Source organism: Pseudopodoces humilis, chromosome 15, assembly GCF_049639895.1.
Source record: "Pseudopodoces humilis isolate 2021_Gansu_Grassland_sample_001 chromosome 15, ASM4963989v1, whole genome shotgun sequence".
Taxonomy (NCBI): Eukaryota; Metazoa; Chordata; class Aves; order Passeriformes; family Paridae; genus Pseudopodoces; species Pseudopodoces humilis.
This window is the reverse complement of record NC_142214.1, coordinates 7,134,425-7,156,851: the sequence shown is the minus strand read 5'-3', so window position 1 is coordinate 7,156,851 and position 22,427 is coordinate 7,134,425. Positions and strand designations below refer to the sequence as shown.

The 22,427-nt window shown below is 46.4% G+C and overlaps 1 protein-coding gene across 2 annotated transcripts in view; it reads right to left on the bottom strand.

Moving 5' to 3' along the window:
* Positions 1 to 22,427, bottom strand: part of GPC4 (glypican 4) — a 67,077-nt gene that overhangs the window by 42,937 nt on the left and 1,713 nt on the right. The window contains exon 1 of one of the 2 annotated variants that reach the window (XM_088062663.1): positions 18,540 to 18,612. The exons of the other annotated variant lie outside the window; for it this stretch is intronic. Within the exon in view, the coding sequence (XP_087918789.1) occupies positions 18,540 to 18,597 (58 nt within the window). The 5' untranslated portion in view covers positions 18,598 to 18,612. Of the gene's footprint in view, positions 1 to 18,539; positions 18,613 to 22,427 lie in introns of those variants that run through there. 2 annotated transcript variants of the gene reach the window in all.

Below are 22,427 nucleotides of genomic sequence, written 5' to 3'. Positions count from 1 at the left end.
CCAAAGCCCTTTCACCTACACTTAACAACAGTGAACTATTTTCAGTTGAGCTTTACTGCATCTGTTAACTCAGCTGCTAATCCATCTTGCAGGCATGGGAATGGCAGTGCACACACAATACCTCAGTGACATACCTCCCTTCAACACAACAAATAATCCTAATTATTTCCACAGTGCGTACCTACAGTTACTTAAAATATCGCATACAACAGAGGTCTGTCTGGCTTCTATTTTTCCATTTTGCTTTGTTGACAGCTTTCGGTTCCCAAATTTACTGCCAAGAGGGTCAGGGAGTGCAGAGAACAAGAGAGATTTATATCCATGTGTGTACATTAAGCCAAATGCACATTAAGAAATTTAATTTTCTACTGGAAAGAGCAACTTAGGACATAAAGAGGCCTCTTGCAACCACCCTCCCAGGTCCAAATAACCACTGCAAAGCTCATCCTGGACCTGATGACAGAGCCAGTCCCTGAAGGACCAGGTCTGGGTAAATGCTGTCTGCTGAGGTCACCTGGAGGGGTTTTGGGATATCCCTCCTGGGCAGTGATAGACCAGAAGAGCCCTTCCCATACTCCTAACCCAGCTCCTCAGTCCCAAACAAAAGAAAAAGATCTGTCTCTGCTCTCCATACCAGCCCAGAGAAGCACCACTGGTCAACTGAGATCCCATTCTGCCCAGCACTCAAACTGACGTTGGGACAATGGAGAGGTTCAGGTGGAAGACCCCAAGGATGAAACCCAAAAACTCTCTTCAGCACATCTGGGCTGGGGACTCTGCCCTTTGCAGGTGATGTCTAAGCAAGGAGGATGCAGGATCTTGCCTTCAGTGAGGTTTAAAGAGTTCATTAAAATCTAAAACCCAGCTCACCTGAGGAAAAATACCATCACTGCTTCATTTCCACAGCACAGCCAACAATTTCCTACCCGACAGGGTGGCCCGAATACTGCAAGGTTTTACACCCTGGAAAAATATGCCATGATAGAGCCTGCTTTCATTCCAACAAACAGGATATTGAGTCAATTAGTGGCACACCAAACACAAACCAGACAGATGAAGATAATACATTTCTGCAAACATCAAAAGAGAGAGAAACCACACAAAGACCTGAATATACAAATAAGGCAAGGGGGAAAAAAAGAATATTAAAATATTACATAATTAAACTTATTATTTAAGCAAATCTGAAAAGGAAATAACTCTGGCTAAGTAGAGGATTCTCCCTGGCTATAGCTAAGACAAAAACCTTCAATGAAAACCATTCTAAACCATAATTTAAAAAACAAAACCAAAAAACCCTCCTCGGTATCTCTGACTGAGAACTTAGGAAATGCAAATTCTCTTTATTATCAACGAATTCTTTAGGCATGAAACAGTTTTCATAACGTGTCTCTGCCTACACACACTAAGTGAGTGGTGTAATACAAGGGACAAGGTATGCAGAAAATTACTGGATTTTTCCCACTTCTCTGGTGAGGAGGATGGATACAGATAGACTAACCCATCTCTGGGATGGCTAAGCCCCTCCAACAGCTACCAATACCTGCAGTCATTAATTCTTAACCTTTACCTAAGGGTAAAAGTAACAGGAAAAAGAAGTTGCATGCAGCCAGCAATCAAGACTACAAAATTCAACAGAGACTGGCCAGCAGATTTTACCAGGGTAATACAAAAATACCTCACCAAGTATAATTTCATGCAATTAAATGGGGCAAAAGGGGTGTCAGGAAACAGAATCCATTTGGAACAGCAAATACACAGAATTACAGAAGCCTCAGGCATAAGGAACAGCAAACAGAAGAGATGTGGCTGGGAGACAGTTACTTTCATTGTGAGACTTCTCAGTTTTTTTCCTCAAATTCCCCATTAAGAAGGCAAAACAAACCCAAAAAAAAATGCCTGTATTTTTTTCTCCCCTAAAGCTTTCGGCTATTTGCTAGAAAAAAAGCAGCCTTTGACCAAAACTGATTCCATCACAACCAATGTAATTTAAATTGGAATATTTTTCCTCCTTAACATTTTCTCCCTCCACTTTTGGCCTCTTTCCGTCTGCATGCCCCAGACCCTCCACCAAGCACCTCCAGGGATGCTCACACCAGTGCAGGGTGGCACCACATGTGGGCAGGCAGGAAAAAGCAGAAATATGCCACTGGCAACCACTTTTTTAGTAATTCTTTCCTTTTCAAACACAGCTGATTCCACTGTCAATGCACAAAAACGTATTTCAGAGCCACACAGTAGGTTCTTGTGAGATGCACCCAGGCTCACCTGCTTGTGCCAGCAGACTGGTCATCCCCTGGCAAGTCCCAGATCTGACAGCAGATGACCCTTATGATTCTGAGGATCATGCTTTATGTGGAAAAATACCCCAAAAAATTACAAAACAAACTCAGAAGGATATAAGACATTAATGTTTTTTTGGAGGCACTCAGTAAGACAGATCTCACCTGAGAGTTACACTACCACAGGAAGCCACTGCTCTCCCAACTGGTGGCACTGGCACATTTCAAGGCAAGCACCACTGCCCCAAGGCACTGGAACTGTGGCTGTGTGGCCAAAACCCCTGAACATCTCCCCTTTCCAATTTTATCAGCTATGCAGGAGCTCAACAGAAGTGAAGCTTTCCTGCTTGCACAAGCAAAACCACATGTGCAGCACAAGAAAAAGCAGAGCTACCATTTCCATGAGTTCCACAGCAATAAGAGCACTAAGGGCATGCAAACGGGCAGCTGTGACCCAAGCAAGAAATTTTTTAAAAACCCCAAAACCTGAAGATGTTTTTAATTCCTCAAATAAGAAACAAAGCTTGTGGAATTCAGCCACAATTTCCTGTTTTCGACTTAAAATAAAATTTAAAAAATATCCCAGGCTTTATACAAACAATAATCTAATCTATAAATTGGAACAAAAGAGATACGTTAATTAACTTCCAGAGAGATTAATTCCCTATTGTGGGGTCCAAAATAGGCACTGTAGAACCTGCTCCAATTCTGAGACCAATTTTACACAGAAGGGGGAAAAAAACCCCAAAAAACCAAGAAACAAACAAACAAACCCAAACAAAAACACAAGAACAACTGCAAACAGCTACATTAAAGGGCAGTGCATGAATAAATACACAAATATCTGGGAAGTAGCTGGGCGATGTTTTCCACTTGTAAGGACATGCTCCTTCACCCTGCCTTGGGTAGTTTTGGACAGGGAGAAGAGTAAGCTGGATGCAGGGCTCAGCAAAGAGCCAGGACCAGCCAAAGCCACCCAAAAGTCTTAAGTACATGGACAGGAGGACTGCTTTTACTCCCCTTGCTTTGACAGCAAAAGCCACGTGAACTGCTTGTCCCACGCAGCTGCCAATGGCAGAGCTCTCTTCCCAACAGCACAGGCAGCCTGGACTTCAGACCAGAGCACCAACTCCTTATCTCCTTCCTCCTGGTGCCCTGCATGCCACCAGCTACCCACACCCAATCCCCCACTGATCCCAGGAACCCCACTCAGGGAGGGAGCAAAAGTGAGCCCAAGCTCTGCACTAAAGAAAAAAACCCTATCTTCTCCATTTGCAAAACTATTGCTTGCTTGGGGTTTTTGGAGTCAAGACTTAGGACTTGTGGTAACTGGAAGTATAAACAAAAAAAACAAGGTTTAAGGGTTCAGGTGTCAAAGTCCAGCTGTAATCTAATAGCTGGGAAACCAGGCACCTATTGTGTCTCTTCATACCCCCAGTGTCACTCAAGGCACCTCTGTACAGGACAGAAAACTGAGCTTTGGACTGCTCCTACCAGGAACATCAAAAACCCAAGGCCCAAGGAAGAATGAGTTTGCTTGGGCAACTTGTCCATCCACACCTGCTGAGAATCACACCTCTGGTGCCCCCAGACCCCACTCTGATCCCCTCCCTTGACACAAGGCAAATAAACAGGGGTTTGCCTGGAGGGTCCCACAGCCTTGAAGGGCATCATCTCTCAATGCTCTGGCTTGGACACATGCAAACTTCACTTTCTTCCAGGTAGCAACAGATCTTCCCCAAAGTGCAGAAATACAATGCAAATAGTTCTTTTTGGCCTGGCTGCCCTCTAGTACCACTTGATGATGGATGGTTAGCTCCAGACAGCATTTCACACACTCTGGCTTGCTGAGGATGAAGCCCAAGGGCTTTTGCTTCTTAAATCCCCCCCTTATTCAAGCTCAGAGATACCCGTGGCCTTTCTGCAAGACCTGATAACCAGCCTGACCTACGAGGGGAGGCAGGGTCCTCTGAACACCTCCAACAACATTCACGCCATTGCTCAAAACAAACTCATTGGCACACAAAGTCCTTCAGCAAGAGCCTCCTGCCAGCCCCAGGACAAGCAGTCAGGGGACATCGGCTCCCTGCACAGAGCAGCAGTTGTGCAAAGCCAGCAAAAACAGCCGAGGCACGACGAGAACCAGCACTTGGAGCATGCTTCCCACCAACTGCAGAAATATTTGCTCTAACAGCCTTGAAGTCTTTAAGGGAGAGCTCAACTTTATTTTCGTTTCCAATCCACTATTTTCCATTTCTCCACACAAAGCAGCTAAACCAACCAAAACCTACCTGAGCCTTCCACGAACAAGGCCCCAACCACCAGACCTTCCCCCTCACAGAACAGAGCTGCTCCCCGCACGGCCACATCCTGCCGCCCCTCACAGGACAATTAGCCTTAATCCTCGTTAGTTCTGTACGTTTCCTTTAAATCCTGTTACCGCATTCCTCCGTGCACTGGAGCGCGGCCCAGCCGGCCTCCTCCAGCCTCCTCCGCGGCGGTGACGGTGACCCCGCGGTGCCTCCCGGCTCCTGACCCGCCGGAGCTGCGCGGGTCCCAAGGGCTGCAATGCTCCCGGACTAATCTATCTTCACTGATTAGTTCTTAATCAGGAAGGCAGACGTGAACAAAGGGTGCAGATGAAAAGAGAAACGGGGAGGGCGGGGGTTTAAATAGGAGAAAAAACAAAGATTTTCTTCAAGGAAATGTTCCCCTTTGCTGCTTTAGAAGGCAACTCTGAAAACTTAGTCCAAAAGCAGCGTTTGAAGTCTAGCTACTTTCATATTTATAACGTTTGAGTCACTCCAGAAAACCTACGCCAAAGCAGACCAAGTTGGACTACTCCAGTCATTTATTTTGGAAGTTTATCCAAGCCTTGGTTAAAGATAAACAATGTGCCTGGATGTGAAAGAACATCAGAGCCAGGCTACCAGAGCAGTGGGGAGCTTCCACCCGATTTGATAGCACCAAGGCACGAGATGATATCAGTAGAACCCAAAATGTACTTACTCCTTCCTGGAGAGGCATGGGAAGGCCTGGGAAGTTCTCGTTTGTCCTTGAGAGGCATTCCTGCCATGCTAATGTTATGCAAAGATTCAGCTTAGAAATCTCAGGCACAATCAAGGCATTTAGACCTGACTCATTAATGACCAACAGTTAGTAGGCTGGAGCTGAAATTCCTCTGTCTGGGGACTTGAGGGTGTTTAAGCCAAATCCATAAAATATACACACACACACACACACACATATATATATGCGTGCGTGTGTATATATATATGTATGTATGTACAAAATACAGCTGCGCTGTTGATTTGTTACTGAAGATAGGAAGCACCTTTCCATCCAAAACACTTTGAAAAACAAAAGTAAACCCAAACTTTTCCACTGATTTCCAAAGCCAGTGAGTGCACCAGTCTTCCTAAACCTTGGGGTAAAGTGATCAGCAGCACATTTTAGCACTATGTGTGCCCAAGGAAAATTCTCCATGAAACAAGTTTAACAGAATGTAATTACCTCAAAAGCAGCACCTCAATACCACAATTACAAATCAGTCTTGGGAGCTTGCAACCCTCCTTTCAATTCAAAGTTTAAGGCAACACCAACACACCAGAAAACAGGGTCTTTCTTGTGAAAAACTGATCTGCAACACATGGCCAACATATTGCCAAATTGGAGAGACACCTCAAAAGAGTGACAATGTGAACTTTTGGGACTTCAAATAAACAAATTTGAACTAATCAATCTGGAAAGTCTGTTTTCTATTTGTGGCTTTGGGTTTGCTGTTTTATGTTTCTTTCTTTGTCTTAGCTATTTGTTTGCTTTCAATTACGCAGGCCCCTCCTTATCCTAACCTCTGAATCTCCCTGTGCCAGCCGGGAGGAAAGCAGCAAGACACCTTAGTCGTGGAATATCAACTGTGAGCTAGAGGATGAGCCAGAAGAGGCTCCTTCTTCAAAGGCTGTTGGTTTTGCTGTCAAATCAACTTTTTTTTAGTGCATCCCCTCCACGACAAGGGTATGGCACCAGTAGTTTGGCTTCGGTTCCTCTGGAGTGGGGACTATTTGCTGTTTCACAGGTCATCAGGAGGTAGCAGGCAAAGTTTACCAGATGTGGCTTTTATCACCTCAAGTGGAACTATTTTCTTTATGGGAACCCTGGTTTTAAAGGTTTTATCAGATCACCGAGATTACAAAAGCCTCACTTACATGCTCAAAAGCTCCTATAAAACCTGTAGTTCAAGGTTTATTTGGTCTAGGTGGTTTTCAACTTGGAGGAATGACTTGCAGACACAAGTAATTTGCCCTATAAGCTTTGACTGACCAGTTGCAAAGTACGCTCAAACTGCGCCTGCCTCCTGAGCAAAATTCCATCAACTCACTGACCAAAAGATGTTCTTTTAAGAATATTTAAAAAAAAGAGGGAAAAGAAGGGGGGAAAAGAAGGGGGGGAAAGGGCTCGCAGCAAAAAGGAAGTTTCAATTACTTTGTGAAATCAAGCAGAAAAATTAAGATCCAAGCAAACTTTATTAGCTCTGACAAGCAAATGCTGATGCCTTTGTTTCCTATGTGCGCAAAACTTTTACTAAGGAGGGGTGTATGTGGTTTTGGGGTTGATTTTTCTTCTTCTTAAACCACAGAAATATGCTTCTTTTTTTTTTTTTTTTATTTAAACATGCTTTGCTACAACTGGGTTTCATAACTATATTCGAACGAGGGAACTGGCACAGAGCTATCACAAAACAGCTGATCCTTCTCTAAACATCCACCAACATTTCCATGTGTCAATAGTACTTCACAACCACCTATCTATGTAAAAACCCACATTAATAAGCCCTTCTCCTGCCCGCAGAGCATGCCAAACAGAGTAACAATGCAGATAATGTAAGAACTTAGAGCAGGTTAAGAGACTCCAGAAAGAAAATACACAAAAAAGCCAGATTTTTCAAATTAATTTTGCATCCACGCATTTTTCAAGGCAGTTTGGCTCCTATTAAGCATTTCATGTTCAGTTTGTAGTCTGCAGTCTGGGGGGTGACTGGAAGGGTCTCTGAGAACGCAGCAGCAGTCCGAAGGTTGCAATATGAGGAGCTGTGGTCCCCTGAAAACCAAGTTTTTAGAGGGCTTACAAACTAAGTTTGAGAGAGCTGTGCTGCCCACTGCCCCAGTCAAGCCTTACACTGCTGCTGCCGAATAAACCATTTCCTCTGCCAAAACCCCCACTGGCTCCCGGGCCCCTGAGGGCGGGTGGGCTGCAAGTTGGTGGAGCAGTTATTTCCACCGCCTCAAGGACCAGAAAGTCTCATTTGCTTAGAAAATAAAATTCAGTCCAAGAGCAGGTTCTGGGCAGACATAAATGAGACTTCAGTTCTAAGTGGAAAGTTTTCCACAAGACATTTTCATAGCAACACGGAGGCTGTTTTGGCACCAGAGGCAAGGCAGAGCACTTGTGCTGCTCCACAATTCCAGCTCCCTGGTTGTCCCCCCAGTTTAGCTTAGCGTAGGATGACTTTGTCAGCCCAGACATGGGCAATGCCCCTTCCACAATCAGCCAGTTTGGTGCCAAATATGCTAGCTGAGCAGCTCCACTGCAGAGCAGCTTTCCAGGAGTCTGGAAGAACCACTGCCATCACCCCAGAAATGTTCTCCAGACCATCACAGCCACAACTCAATTTTGAGGAACCCATGCTACATCTCAGCACACAGCTGCACACTATGAACATCCAGTAAAGCAGCAAGCTTCTGGAATGCTGCATTTTCCAGCCTTGCCCACAAAGCCACACAAAGGCCTTTCTTGCTTCATCAATGACCCCAGGGATGCTGTCAACCCCTTGATCCAGCCTGCCTTCCTGGGAAATAAAGGTGATGCTACTCTGCCCCAGGTCTCCACTCTGCTCATGACTGTACAAACAGCTGGACCAGAAAGAGCCACCAATTAAAGGGATTTCAGAAATAATTAGCTCACATCAGCCTGATGCAAAGCAGGGTTGGGGAAACAAGCCCAGATGAAGGGCTCTGGGAGGGATAGCCAGCAGAGCTTGATCTTGCAGCAGCTCTTCCACTGCAGATGCAGGACCAAGGCACAGATTTGTGCTTCCCAGCTTATCCCCTCCCTCAGTCAGAGCTTCCAGGGACTAACTGGGGCACGCAATAGGCTCTCTGTGGCTTGCCAGGCCATCAGAAGAAAGGCTACATGGGAAATTAATGAGCAGTGTGTGTATCTGATATTGCATTGGAAAAAAAAAATCATTAAAAAAAAATCATACTCTGCTGCCTAGAGCAGGACACCACAATTTGATAGGACTTTCCAATTTAAACGTTAAAAAACTCACACCACGTGTTACTGCAAAAGGCAGGAAAGAAGCTCAAAGGAGATGCCAGCACTGAAAACGAGGAGGTGGGTCAGGTTTAAATCTAAACAGGTCCACCACACATCCATCCTAGGGCTGCTGTTTATAATCAGAGAAAGGCAACTTTATACACAAAGATCACACACTAGTGGTTCCTGGCTGTTCCCAGGGGAAAAAAAAAAAAAAAAGCTGCTTTTCAGCTGAACTTTCCGAGAACTGTTCATGTAAATAAGACAAACCTCCAGAAACGCACATGGCCAAGGCTGAAGCAACACACGGAGAAAGGCAAATAAGCAGCACAACAGGAGGCAGGGGACATTCAGTGCCAAAAAGCCAAGGTGCGACTTGCCCAGGGCCTTTGAAATTCCCAGAAACTGGGCCACCATACAGAGGAAGGGTATCAGTGGAAACCTCCCTCCAGCTAGAGGCACAGCTCCAGGTTCAATACCCCTGGAAAAAAAAAAAGGGATAGTGCCTGGAGAGGCAAGAGGCACCAACCCCAAGCACAGGGCAGGACATTTGCCAAGAGATCCCAATTGTGGGGTCACTGCCTCCTCACCCAGGGAGCAGCAGCAGCACTGGGACAAGAGCACAGCCTGCGCTCTGGTGACGTTCAGAACCATCCCCTACATCTCCCACCTCCCTGCTTTTATCTCCCCTTGGACAAAACACCTCAGAGCTAAGACCATAGCTGAGTTTGTAAATAAGATTTTTTGACCTGAAAAACGTGCTTTTAAGCCCTTGACTGCTACTCCCACCAAGTGTTACTTTTCCAACAGCCAGGTATCCGTTGCAGAAGCCACCCAGCTCACACAAGCACTGCACTGTGCTCTGCTAGCACAACACGACCTACGTCCAAAAACCCATCCCACTGCTGAAACAGACTCCCAATGTATTCCCAGGTCTGGAACCACCAGCCTGCCAGTGTTTGTGGAAAAGGCGAGGCTGAGTAGTTTAACCTACCCTGGACGAAGCGAGGAGGGTGGAAGAGAGAGGAGAAAGGATTAAGATAAGGATATCATAAAATTAAGAATTCCTGCTTCTCCCCCACTCCAGAATGCCCTATCTTTCCCGCTCTCCTTGGCACAGCTGTGAACACCAGCCTTATCTGCTGCCAGCTTCACACTGGTACTCCTCCTCCTCACCCCAGCACAGATAAATCGAAACATCTCTGCAACAATTCCCAAGCCAACTTCTGTGCTGCCACCTTTGTTTGAGCAAATCCCTCCCAGAAGGGACAGCAAATTACAAAAGGAGAGTGCAGGAGGCCACTTCAACCTTTGAAAATTAGAGCTTTTTGAGTTCCTTACCCTCTTTTCAAACACGTTTCACATGTGCCTCCTCATTGCTGCTCCACATGGGAACACGGCACAGGGTCATATTTTCTTAGGTATTTTGGAAAAAACAAGTTTTGGAGACACCTTAGCCCTGGTGTTGCACAGACTGTCCACCTGCAAACCCCAACTTTGATCCCCTGTTTGAACAGCAGCTGGGCTTGTGCAAACAGCTTTGGTGTGATAGGAAAACAACACACTGGGCTGACAGCACCCAATTGCACCAGAGGACAATTGCACTGAGGTTTTGCTGGCAGGCAGCAAAGGGATTTATTTTGTCTTAAGCACAGCCCTGAGCAACCTGGGGGGAGTAGGGAGTATGAACAGGACCTGTGCCATCCACCTGCCAGGCAGGACCATTGACATACACCAGCAGAAAGGTAAACAGCCCTGGCACTGTGAGCCCCAGGGAGAAGATGGCTGATTAGAAGGATGGGGTGGATTTACCAGTTGTGTTAGTCTTTCTGAAGCAGGAAGAGGAGCTCTCCTCCCTCCCCACAGCCTGTGTCCTGGCACCCTCAATCAGCAAAAATATTCTATGAAATAAAGTCTGCAGCTAAAAAAAGTCTGGGGGAGCGATGGGCAGCCCCTGCAATGGGGAGGCACTGAGCAACCTGCCAGCTACATGGGGAAATCCTGGCAGCACCAAGACAAGGTTTTGGCTGGAGGGCTGCCCTCTGTGACAAACCCACATGGGCTGGGTGTCTCCAGTGGAGACCAGAACAGGTTCTCACTGTGGGGAATCGACCTGTGCTGGGATGCAGCCATACAAAATAGACCAGGCAGCACCTAGACAAAGGCCTGCAGCAAAGCGGGATGGCCATGCTGGTTCAAATCCATGTCCCTGGGGTTCAGCCAACGAGATAAATGCAGAGAGCAGAAAGGACACAGAGGGCAGAAAACCAGGAGCCAGCAACTATCCCATGAGAGACCAAGTGCTGGCCACCACCCCATCAGTCTTTCTGTCCAAAAGTCATGACTTAGTTTCCTTTTTAAACTACACCTCCTGCTTAAAATATAAAAACGAAAAACAATAAAAATAAAGTTCCTCATCCTTACACCACCAAAGGAAGAGGCAGGAATGGGAGAAGTGTAGCCCTCCAGCCTGGACAAAAGTCCAAGCCTTGAAGTTCCACTGGAGCCCCCAGGTAAGTGGATTTCCAGGACTGCCAGAGGTTTAGGGATAGTTCCCGTTGTGCTCTTGTGCTATTTTCAAACAATGACATTTCTTCCAAAACAAAGTGTTTTGCAATCCTTGAGCAATTCTTTCCTTTTCCAATAAAAAGTGAAATTCTCCTCATTCTCAGCCAGTTGAGACTCTCAACCACAGGGACAACCACCAGCTCCCTGTTCAGCTCCAAACCCATCCACCCTGCAGATGGCCACGTCACAGACCTCACCCCAGGCTCCCGCACTGGGCTGGCTCCAGACAGGTCTTGCTGCACCACAGCTCACAGAAGACCGGGAAAGGTTAAATTTTAACTTGAAACTCCTTCCTTAAACTGCCTGACTTATCTTCTGAACCTCCCTCCTGTAATTGAGGATTTCACTTAATCTATTTAACTTCCAAGTGTGCTCCTTCTGCCATAACTTGTTTCCCCAAAAAAGAAATTGCTTAATGTCTTGCAATATTGATATATATAAAACTGAAAATCCATGGCGCTGAATATGACCTATTTCTCATATAAGTATTTCCAGGTCCTAGCAAAGGCACAGTAAAAGTAGCTCTACAGCAAAATGAAACTGAAGCCAACAGAGAGATTTGCTTTGAAAGAAATTAATATGAATCAAATCCAAGGAAGCAGACTTCATGGCACAATCTGCCTATGTTAACTGCCCAGTAGTCTCCCAAACTACCAGTCCAAAGGCAACACACAGTAAAATTTACATTCTGTGGTCACTCAGACAGACATCTGGTGCAAAGGCTTGCACTTTAAAATAAAAACCCATTGAAAGCACTTCTTAAAGAGCTTTGCAGTTCAAAAACAACACCTAGGAACTATGTGGGACTGAGCAATTTAATCCCAAAAGAAACATGGGCAGTGCCAGTGCTCATCCCTGGATCCAGCTGGGAGAACACAAGGGGTTAAACACGTGGTGGACTCCTGCAGCAGGAGCATGAAGGGCCCATTTAAAAAGAAGAACCAGAAATAAGGAATTTTGCCAGTTTTTACCCCTGATAAATCCGCATTCCAGTCTGTCAGCTATCTTGTTATCCCCAGAGCTGCTGAAGTGTCTTTGGCTGTAACTATGCATGACTCCAGCTTTGAGTAATGGAAATAAAGTATGTGCATTGCGACTGCAGCATTCCTTTCCCAACCCCAGAAAAAGAAAGGCAGAGCAGGAGGAGATCCTAGAGAAGCTAAGGAATTTTGTACAGAGAAGTTGGAAAGCTGTTCACACCCCACATCAGCTGCCCACTGCACCAAACCTGCCTGGGGAGAGATGCCTACAGCTTGTAAAGAAGATGCCAAAGTTTTAGCCTAACACAGCAGCTCTAACTGTCTGCAATAATAAACAAATAAATACTCTTCCAGATTCACAAGTCCAGTTTAGCTGGCAATTCATAGTCAGCAAACATTTGGAAGCAGTATTGTAAAATTAAACAAAGCTATCACTTACAGGAAACCCTGCCTCGAGTACAAATTATAGAGTTGTTAAGTTTATCTGGGAATGCCTTGCCCCTGAGTGCTGTATAATTATTCCTAAATCTTTCAGGAAAGAATGCAAATATTTTCAAGCCGTAATTCATTGACAAGAAGGAAGTCTCATTTAACCTTTTGTGCATATTTTGATACCTAGAAATTAACCCCTAGTTTCCACAACTATTTTTCAGGATCCTACTGAGCCAGTTGGGCAGCAAATGGACCCACAGCCCTTGTTTTATCAAGGCTGGACAGGAGCACCAGGCCCACCTGGCACCCTTGCCCACACCCAGACTGCTTCAACAGCAACTTCAGGGCTGGTTTGGAGCAGCACCGTGCCGGCCAGGCTGCTCCCCTCACAGAACTTTCCCCATAAGGAAGGCTGCTGAAAAGCCTGGCTGTTCTCACAGGAGTTACGGCAAGAAGAGGTATAAAGGAGCCTTTAATAATGCGGAGTTTTCACTAGCAAGGCGCCTGCACCAGGATCCCTTTGGTGGGCCAGATTCAACAGGGCTGAGCAGCCCTGAGCCCTGTCTCTTCCAGCCTCCTCTAGCCACCAAGCCACAGCTCTTCAACCAGCCCAAATTAACTCATGTTAATTAGCAGAAGCCACATGGCCAAAAGAAATCACACCTTTCCCAACCCCCCATCAAAGTGTTTTGTTTTGCAAAGGTGAAGAAGGTCAACTCATCCTCTGCTCAGGACCCTCTAGCAGCCGAGACCTTAATCTACCAGTGGCAATTAATTGAGACATATTTCTAAAGAAACAGTCACTTGCAGCCAAAGGGGAGAGGGCACGCATCCCCCAGGACATCTGCAAAGCCACACACAGACCCCCACACTCCCCACAGCACCCCTGGGTGAGAACCCACTGCTCCAAGGGGACCCATTCTGCTCCAGCCCAGTGCTGTGCCAGGGTCAGCCACGTCCTGCCTGCTCTGAAACCCTCATGCACCCACTACTGCACTACAAAGGAAAACACCCAACCAAACAATACCCGGCCTTACCTTTTCAAAAGGTAGCACCCACACTATTGTATTTTCCTCCAAGTGACATTATTAATTTAAAAGAGCTCAGCCATGGGTGTTATCCCCCGGTGCTCACGGCAGCTCCTTGGCACAGTGGCTGGAGGCAGGCGCTTGCAGCCTGGGGAGCAACACCACCACTCACAATTACTCAGACATGGAACGCAGACAAGTACGAGATCAAGGTTAGGCTGCAGCAGCTACAAACAATATCCATGATGCACATCCACTGTCACAGATCACTGCTTCTGATATGGGAGACAAAAGGACCTGGCTTCTTCCTCTGGGTGGAAGCAGGTCACTGTATTCCTGCCCTTGCAAACAGGTAAGCCCAAGAGTTTTCAGTATGAAGATGAGAGAACCTCATGCAAAATGGATTCAAACCCAACTCCGCTAAGATGCCATGATGCTCCAAACCACTTTGATGATGCTCCAAACCACCACCTGAGTGCCAGCAGTACAAAATCCCTTCACCTTCTGTCCTTTCCAGTGCGCAGTTCTGAGCTTTCTTCCATGTCTGGAGCCAGGGAAGGGAGGCCAGGCCAGACACAGAGCCCTTGCACACCCTCCTCATCCCACTGCCATGCTCGGGGAACAGGGAGGCAGGAGCATGTAAAACCAAACCAGCAAGCAATTGCACTGGAAGAAAGCAATCTCATTATGAGAGTTAATGAAAGCGAACCGCAATTATTATGTAAACAGCACTGAATCATTAGCAGACGCTATTAAAGCCATTTTTCCCCCCACTGAGAAGAAAAGCGTATGGCCCTATGGCACCCTCAGTTCTGTCTCTAAACGGAGCCAAAACTCAGGAGGAAGCCTGTTTGTTTTCCTCCAGTCCAAGCTAAACCAGCAGCACCACTCCAACCCCTGATCTGCATGCCCGGTGTTTGCCAGCTACTCCCAGTGCCTCTGCCCAGGCAAAGGGATATGGGCACTACTGCCTCGGCTCAACAGGCACCCTGTGCTCCCCCAGGACTGCTGGCCACCACACTTTAGAAACCCTAAGGTTGGCAGGTACACAAAAAGAAATCCAGCCCACACTATTCAGAGCAAAGGCAAAGCCCGCCTGGGTGCCCATACGTAGCTGGCAAGGGATTAATTTTCCATCAAGCTTGTAATTGTGCCTGTTTCTTTGATCACATAAATGCTCTGTCCCTCCCATGGGAATGGGCCAAGGAAAGTCAAGGAAGGTGGCAGGAGGTTATTTATCACCCTTATTGCATGGCTTTCCCTATCACTAATTTCTTTCCGATAGCAGCACTCACCACAACTGGGTGAAGCTGCTTGCTCTTTCATCTCCCATGGGGCAAAGTTACCTTTAAAACAAACAAACAAGCCAGCTCCCTCGCAAAGAGGACACTGCCAGCCAGTTGGCTATAAAGACACTCAAACAAGATCCTCATGTTTGTAGAAGCAAAAAACTGCATTTCAGCCCAGTAAAAATCCTGGCTCCGTCTGTATGTTCCAAGAATGCTGAATCAAAACAGGCTCAACTCTTTAAAAAGAGGAGAGTACAAAGAAGCAAAAAGTTTGTATTAAAACCCATGTAATCTTTTTAAAACACCATTATTAGAACCTGTAGTACCAGCCAAGAGTGATTTATCACCCCCTGTCATCACAGCCTGCAACACAGAGCTTTTTATACCAAACTGTCAGTGCTACAAAGCTAAAGCCCCAGCTCATAATTTCTTAAAGCTGGCCCTCTGCTGCCAGCAAATCCCCTAAACCCTGGGATTTGGGGGTCCAGAGCACTGCTGCTCCTCCATCAGTGCCACGCAGGGCGATGTGACCCAACACAGAGCATCCAGCACAGGTTCTACACGGTGCTTCCAAGCAGGAGGATGTTATAAGTCAGTGTAGGTAAACAAATCAGGGCTATTTCAGCTTCTTTCAAAAGGAAAGTCAACGGGCCATAAAGGCTTTAACTGCATTTTCCGATGCAAGAAGCGACGTACCTCGAGGTGCCTGGTTTTCACAAGGGAAGCGGTCAGAGCTCTCTGAAAACCAGACACCCTGACATTTGGGGTTTTCCTGTGAAGTTGTTACTCTAACACACCCCAAATCACCAGTAATTTCTAGAATAGCACTACAAACCACAAGAGGTTAAACTGACTGCACATTACTTAAACTAACCTAAGGGTGACCCCTGGAAAGGAACAGCTATTGGATGTTGTGGTTCTGTAGAAACTCAATTACCAAAGCCAATTTCCTATGAGCATTTTTAAAAAAGGAAAAAGAATGAAAAAAAAAAAAAAAGGCAGCAACAATGCTGACAATGTGTAAGGGCCACATATTTTCACCTCCTGAAAGCTGCAGCCTTGCCTGTATAAGAACTGCTCCTATTCCCACAAAAATGTTCAAACATATTTTAAACATTCCATCATTGTTTGCTCCCATCTGAATTTGCTTAAAATCCAGACAATTCTCAGCTTCTAAATTGGAAACATTAAGAGAAATACTCCTTCAAAATCCTTTACTCAGGGTAGCCCCTCTCTGCTATACATGTACCTTTCCAAGACCAAAGCTTGCAAAGGGAGAAGCTACTCAAAGGGAACTCACACAAATCCAAGTCCATCAGCCACTGGTTGTGTAAAGCCACAGAAAATATGACCATAAAGACAAGAATCTAACAGATTTTATTTCTCTGCTTAGAAGATGGACAATAAGAAAAAAGTATTTCTAAGAGTAGTTTTGGGGAGGTGGGGAATCTGGCAATTCTTCATACATTAGAAAAGAGGTGCTATAGCTCTAATTTCACATTAAAATCAACACTGAGTAGCCCTTAATTAAGACTGATCCTATCAGCTGGTATCCCCACAAACACTTTCTAAGCACCATCTCCATCCTTTCAAGCACTTTGCATCACTTTTAGAGGTGATGCACTGCTGCCCTTGAGAACTGTCATCCCATCCCACCTCCCTCCTCTCCCAGGACCCACAGAGACATGAGAGGTGACAGACTGCAAGGCATGAACCAGCAGGGAAGACGACTGTGCCAACCACGGTTGTTTTCAAACAGAAAACACCATCCTAAGAAAACTACCAAAGCCACATCCTCACGGGGCAAAGCCTGCCCACAGCCCACATGGCTGCCACCAGCTCTGCACACATAAAGCCTCCAACACTTTCTCACCAGGTCCCCTCTTCCCAACATGTTATTTTTATCTGAGCACCTTTCCCGGACCACAAAGATGTAAACAAGAAGAAAATTCTCTGGTACAAACATGGTGCTTCAGCCACAGCCTCTGCAAGCTGCGTGTATTCTGCACAGGCAAAGAAAAACACGAAAGTCTCTCCTAGAAAAGCAAAATAATTTAATTAAACACTTCTCTAACAAACCAGGAAGCAGGTAAGAATGGCTACAACTACAACAAAGTAGTCATCTCTTTTAATTAAAACACTTGGCAATTAAAAAAAAGAATACACACAGCAGCTTTCTTCCTGAGATGCACAAACCCCAGTGAAGAGCATGAACTGCACCTTTCAGGGCACCAGAGGGGTTTGCCATGGGGCATCTTGGAGCACATAAGGTAATTTAGGGAACAAGAGGGAAACTTACCGGGTCCTCAAATTGCTTAGCAATGGGAGAAGGAAGTTATCTTCATAATCTCAAAAGAAAGAGAAAGCAGGAGGAATGTGAGGAATGCGAGGAGGTTATTGCCCGGGAGACCAGGACTGGCAGCTCACTCTCAGCCTGGCTGCCGGCAAGGAGACACATCCTGACCTCTCTGGCTTACAAGAATTTCCTTCCCCCCACCAAAAGGAAAAAAAAGAAAAAAAGAAAAAAAAAAGAAAAAAAGAAAAAAAGAAAAAAAAAGCAGAACAAAAGCATGTAATCAGGTCCCTGAGGATTGCTCCTCTTCTGGGAGGAGGCAAAGAATTTTGCAGCAGAATGAATAATCCCGATGCTCCATACTGGTGCTGCCCACACCTGCAGGAGATATCAAGGACTGAACCTGTGCAGTTCAACACACATGCACATCTGCAGAGGTCCCTGGGAATAGCTATGTGTGAAGGGAACAGGAGATGAGAACTGCATGTCTGACACCTCTCAAAAAGCACTGACAGTCCTTCCCCATCCATGCAGGTTCCAGGGCTGGCAACCCATTGCACAGAACCAGGACAGCGGGGTCTGCACAAACTAGCACACAACGCCAAGAGCAGACCACAGACATCACCACCTCAAGGAACTGGGACCTTCCCGGCCTCCTGGCACAGATCCTGGCCCTGTTGGGCAGATGCTACCTGCACCTCCAAGACAGAAAGTGCTCATCTGGAACCTTCTCCCATTGGAGCCATCTCACACACACAGCAGTGATACTTCATCCTAAACTTCCTTGACTCCACAGGTCCCAAGGAAATACAGTGGCAGAGGGGAGACACAGAGACCCAAAACAGTGCCTCACTGTCATGTTGGCCCTGCTCTGCTGCTGTTTCAGTACGAATAAAAAGCCTGTTGACATACGAAAGCCACAGAAAATCTCCCTGAAACTACAAAACAGTACTGAAAACATTGTGCAGCTCAGGCCTTCTGCACAATGTACACACGCCTATTCAGCCTCTTAAAAAACAGCTACATGTCTAAGGAAACATCTGATAATTAAGGCAATTTTAACAATAGATAATAATTTGACTATGAATTGTATGGAATGTAATGACTGCTTATTCTGGCAGAAAAAACAGAACTTTCTATGAAGTGTCTGCCAAGGAAAACGATACTCCCACTCAGCCCGGACCACTGCAAGCAGTTGCTGCTAACCACATGCTTCTCGCTGCCGGCTGCTAGGACACGGTGCGCCGCTGCAGCCGAACAAAACCCGCACTGCACATTTGCAGAGAAAGCAGCGTCCCAGGCTGGAGCCGTGACTCAGCCGGGAGCCGCCGCCAGCCCTTGCCAACACTCACCGAGCCACACGGCCGCCAGCGCCGGACGCCAGGGCGCTCGTCGGTGGCCTACGGGCATCTCGCGCGCTGCCAGCTCCCCCCTCCCGCTGTTTCCAGTTGCTAAATGACATTAGAAGCAGCTAAAAATACTCGAAGCAATTCTCTCATTTACTTTTCCGTGCCAGCACTTGTGTTTGCTGTGGGGACGTTCTCCAACGGGCACTTCCCCACCCGCGGGTGGCCAGGCAATCACTCCAGCACCGCGTGCCAGGCCCACCAAGGACCACTGCCTTCACTGGACGGGAATCGTGGCAAATAGATACAGCTGGTGGCCAGGTCACTCCACACCTTCAAACAGACCTCAGTGGATGAGGATGGCCAGGTGTTATCTGGTACTTCTCATAACGCAGCAAGTCCAGAGCTGCCTTGTGCAAACCGACTGCAAAAGGCTCAGCAGTGCCAGACAAGAGTAACACTGGCCTGGAGGGGATCCAGAAACCCTTTCTCAGTTGGAAGAGGCCACATGGAAGAGAAGCATGTGAAAAACTAAAGAAGCATTTGCTGAACTTGACATGTAAAACAATGGGCTGGTTTTGGCTGGAGCAGAGTTAATTTTCTTCACAGTGGTTAGTATGGGACTGTGTTCTGGATTTGTGCTGAGCATAGGGTTGATAATACAGGAAAGTTTTTGTTATTGCTGAGCAGGGCTTACACACAGTCAGAGTCTTTTCTGCTTCTTGTACTGATGTGCTGACGAGGAAGTTGGAAGTGCACAGGAGATTGGGAAGAGACACAGCTGGGACAGGTGACCCCAACTGACCAAAGACAGATACCAGACCATGTGATATGGTCAGTATATAAAGTGGGGGGGGAGAAGGAGAAAGGGGAGGACATTTGGAATTATGCTGTTTGTCTCCCCAAGTCACTGTTACGTGTGATGGGGCCCTGCTCTCCTGGAGATGGCTGAACACCCACCTGCCCTAGGAAACAGTGAATTCCTTGCTTTGCTTGCATGCTCAGCTTTTGTTTTCCCTGTTGAACTGTCTTTTTCTCAACCCACAAGTTTCCTACCTTTTACCCTTTTGGTCCCCTCCCTAATCCTTTTGGTGGGGAAGTGAACAAGTGACTGTGTGAGGTTTGGTTGCTGGCTGGGGTTAAAGCCCAACAAACAGCAATGCAAACAAAGCAGCCCTCCTGACTGACCAAGGGGAGCACACCGAGGCACCCACTGATAGCCAGAAATACACTGGGGACAGGTGAGCAGCAGGACATCAGGGCACACCTGCCCTCAGTTACTTTGGGCAAAGGCTCAGAAGTCCAAAAATCAAGGGTCAACCGATTTTGTCTGCCAGGGGGAAAGAACTGCTCTCAACTGCTCTCACAAATAAATGCAGCTATTCAATTAATTTGGTTTAAACAGGGATTAATTACACTGAACACTTCACTAAGACTGAACAGAGTGCTGCTTGCACCCAGCTCCCTGCAAAGGCAGGCTCCAGGTTTGCTCTGTGCTCCCCAGCAGTGCAGCAAGAGCAGGGATGACACTGCTGCAAGAACTTTGCTGGTCAACAGGCAAGATGGTTTTGGTTTTTTTTTTTCCTTTTCAATCCAGGAAAAGAAACATCTAGTTCTTCCAATTAGCAGGAAAAGGGAAGGAATTTCCATCTGTTTTAACACCTGAGGGCAAGAAGCAGCCTTTTGAAAGAAAGGTTGGGTGGGGGTTTTTTGTTTTTTAAATCACAGCCACCTACTGTGGGTCTCCAGATGCCACTGCACCAGCTCACTTTGCATTTCATTCTGCAGCCCCAGAAGAACAACCAGGGTAAGCAGCCCCTTCAGATGGTCACTCCGGGGAGTTTTGCCCCATCACCATGACAACTCATAAGACACATGGAATCCGTAAGAACCAACACATTCTGGGTAGAGTTTGAATGAAGTCAGTGGCTCCAGGACTTCCCAAGATGTGACCTGTCCTCGGCAAACTGTAAAAGTCATCTTAAGAGCAGTTACAGGCTGGTGCTGTGCCTGCACCACCTACTATCTACATGCTATCAAGAGTCAGGTTTCACAAACCAACTATGTAGACATCAGGTCTACGAAAGCACTGACCTCTCCAGCAACAGCAAGATTGCATCTCACCACTGCCAGGAGCTTTGCCACACACACACCTCAGGGCCATAGGGACAGCAGCCACTAAAGAACACTTGGGTACAAAGCAGCACCAAAGGGCCGCAGATTATGAAAAGCTTCTACGCAGATTTATAGCAGTAGTCTATGTTTATACCTCTAACAGCAAATATACATAAAAGGAAACAAGTTCTCTATGTCTCACACCACAAATAACCCATTTTACACTTCTTATCAAGCAAGCACTGAGTTGACCAGCTGTGTGCTTCTTTCAGAAATGCCTAGCTACTTCAGCAAGATATAACCTGCTATTTATGCATACTCTTAATTAGGTCCTGAACCTGGTCTAAATAAATATTAAAGTGAACTCCTGGGTAATTATAGTGAAGGAGCAGCCTTTTAATGCCACTGAAATAGCAATGATACAGATAAAACGCCTGCTGGAATGGGCATTTCCTTGAAAGAAAGGTTTGCATATCTACTGCTCCTGAAGAAAATAAATGTGGCCAAAAAATCCACGTGAGATGCTATAAAACACCAAATGACTCCCATGCCCTTCCAGTGAGGATGAGTTTCACTTGCTGTTACAAAGCCCAGTGCAGGGACACATCTGCTGGCACCACACAGCTGCTTGCATCACTTTGGCAATTCAAGGCCAACATTTTGTAGGATCAGTAATCCCTGGCAGCAAAAAAAATAGTTCACTAAACAGAAACAAATTTGCCACAGCTTTTAGGACACCTTTTCACACAGATGCTAGGAAGTTTCTTTCTGTAGTGTGAACTAAAGCAACTTGCTAAGAGAATGTGAGAATAAAGCACAATCCATCAAATCAGTAAAAAAAAAATCTAACAAAGTTGATGCACTTCAGGCATGAACAGCCATGTGTCCACATATCATTCCATCAGCATTCATGTGTCCACATGTGATTCCATTCAGCCCACTGAAGCCTCCCCAACCTGTCCTCACCAGTTCAGTGAGCAGAAAGGTGCCACCAAGCAGAAATCACCAGTTTCCACCATCACCCCAGTGGGATACTCGTCCTAGCACATGGCTCATTCCCCCACACACATTTATCTTGTTCCCAGTGATAGCCAGGCGCCCAGGTAACAGCCTTTCCAAACCACTTACTCTCCTGATGGAAAACACGCCACTTATCACCTGGAACGCCAACTGAAATCAAAGCTTTGGCAAGTGACTCTTTTCTAGAGACACAATACACACCACAGACCTCTTACCCTGGTGCCAGACCTCAGCCTCCAGCGTTATCACCTGGCTCATGGGACTCCAGTGCCCTGTGCTGATCCCACCGGGGCAATGGCAGGTGAAGTTCTCCACTCTGAGAAAGTTCAGCATCAGCAGTGGGACTGCTCATCTGTGTGCGCCAGCCAAGCGGCAAGAGCAGAGATCTGGAGCCTCTAAACACAACCCACACCAAAACCACATGAATTCACAGGGGGAACGTGAAACTGCAGCAGGTGTAGCACCCCACTCCAGGTTTAATTTTAAATTCAGTCGCACTTGAGGTACACACTTTAAAGCCGTACACAGCACGCCTCCTTTAAAGACTTCCACCACCCTCTCTGAAATACCCCGCACAGCAGGATTACGTTTAAAACTCAACTTTGCAAGACCTGTTGCTTTCCAAGCAAGGCCAGACACAGATTCCCTGTGCCCTGGAACAGCAACATAACCCAGCTGATATTTTCAGCATGTCATTACAGAAAGCCCTTCTTTGTCAAATAATCTTACCTTGCTCATCAGTTTTTGCAAACAGACAAC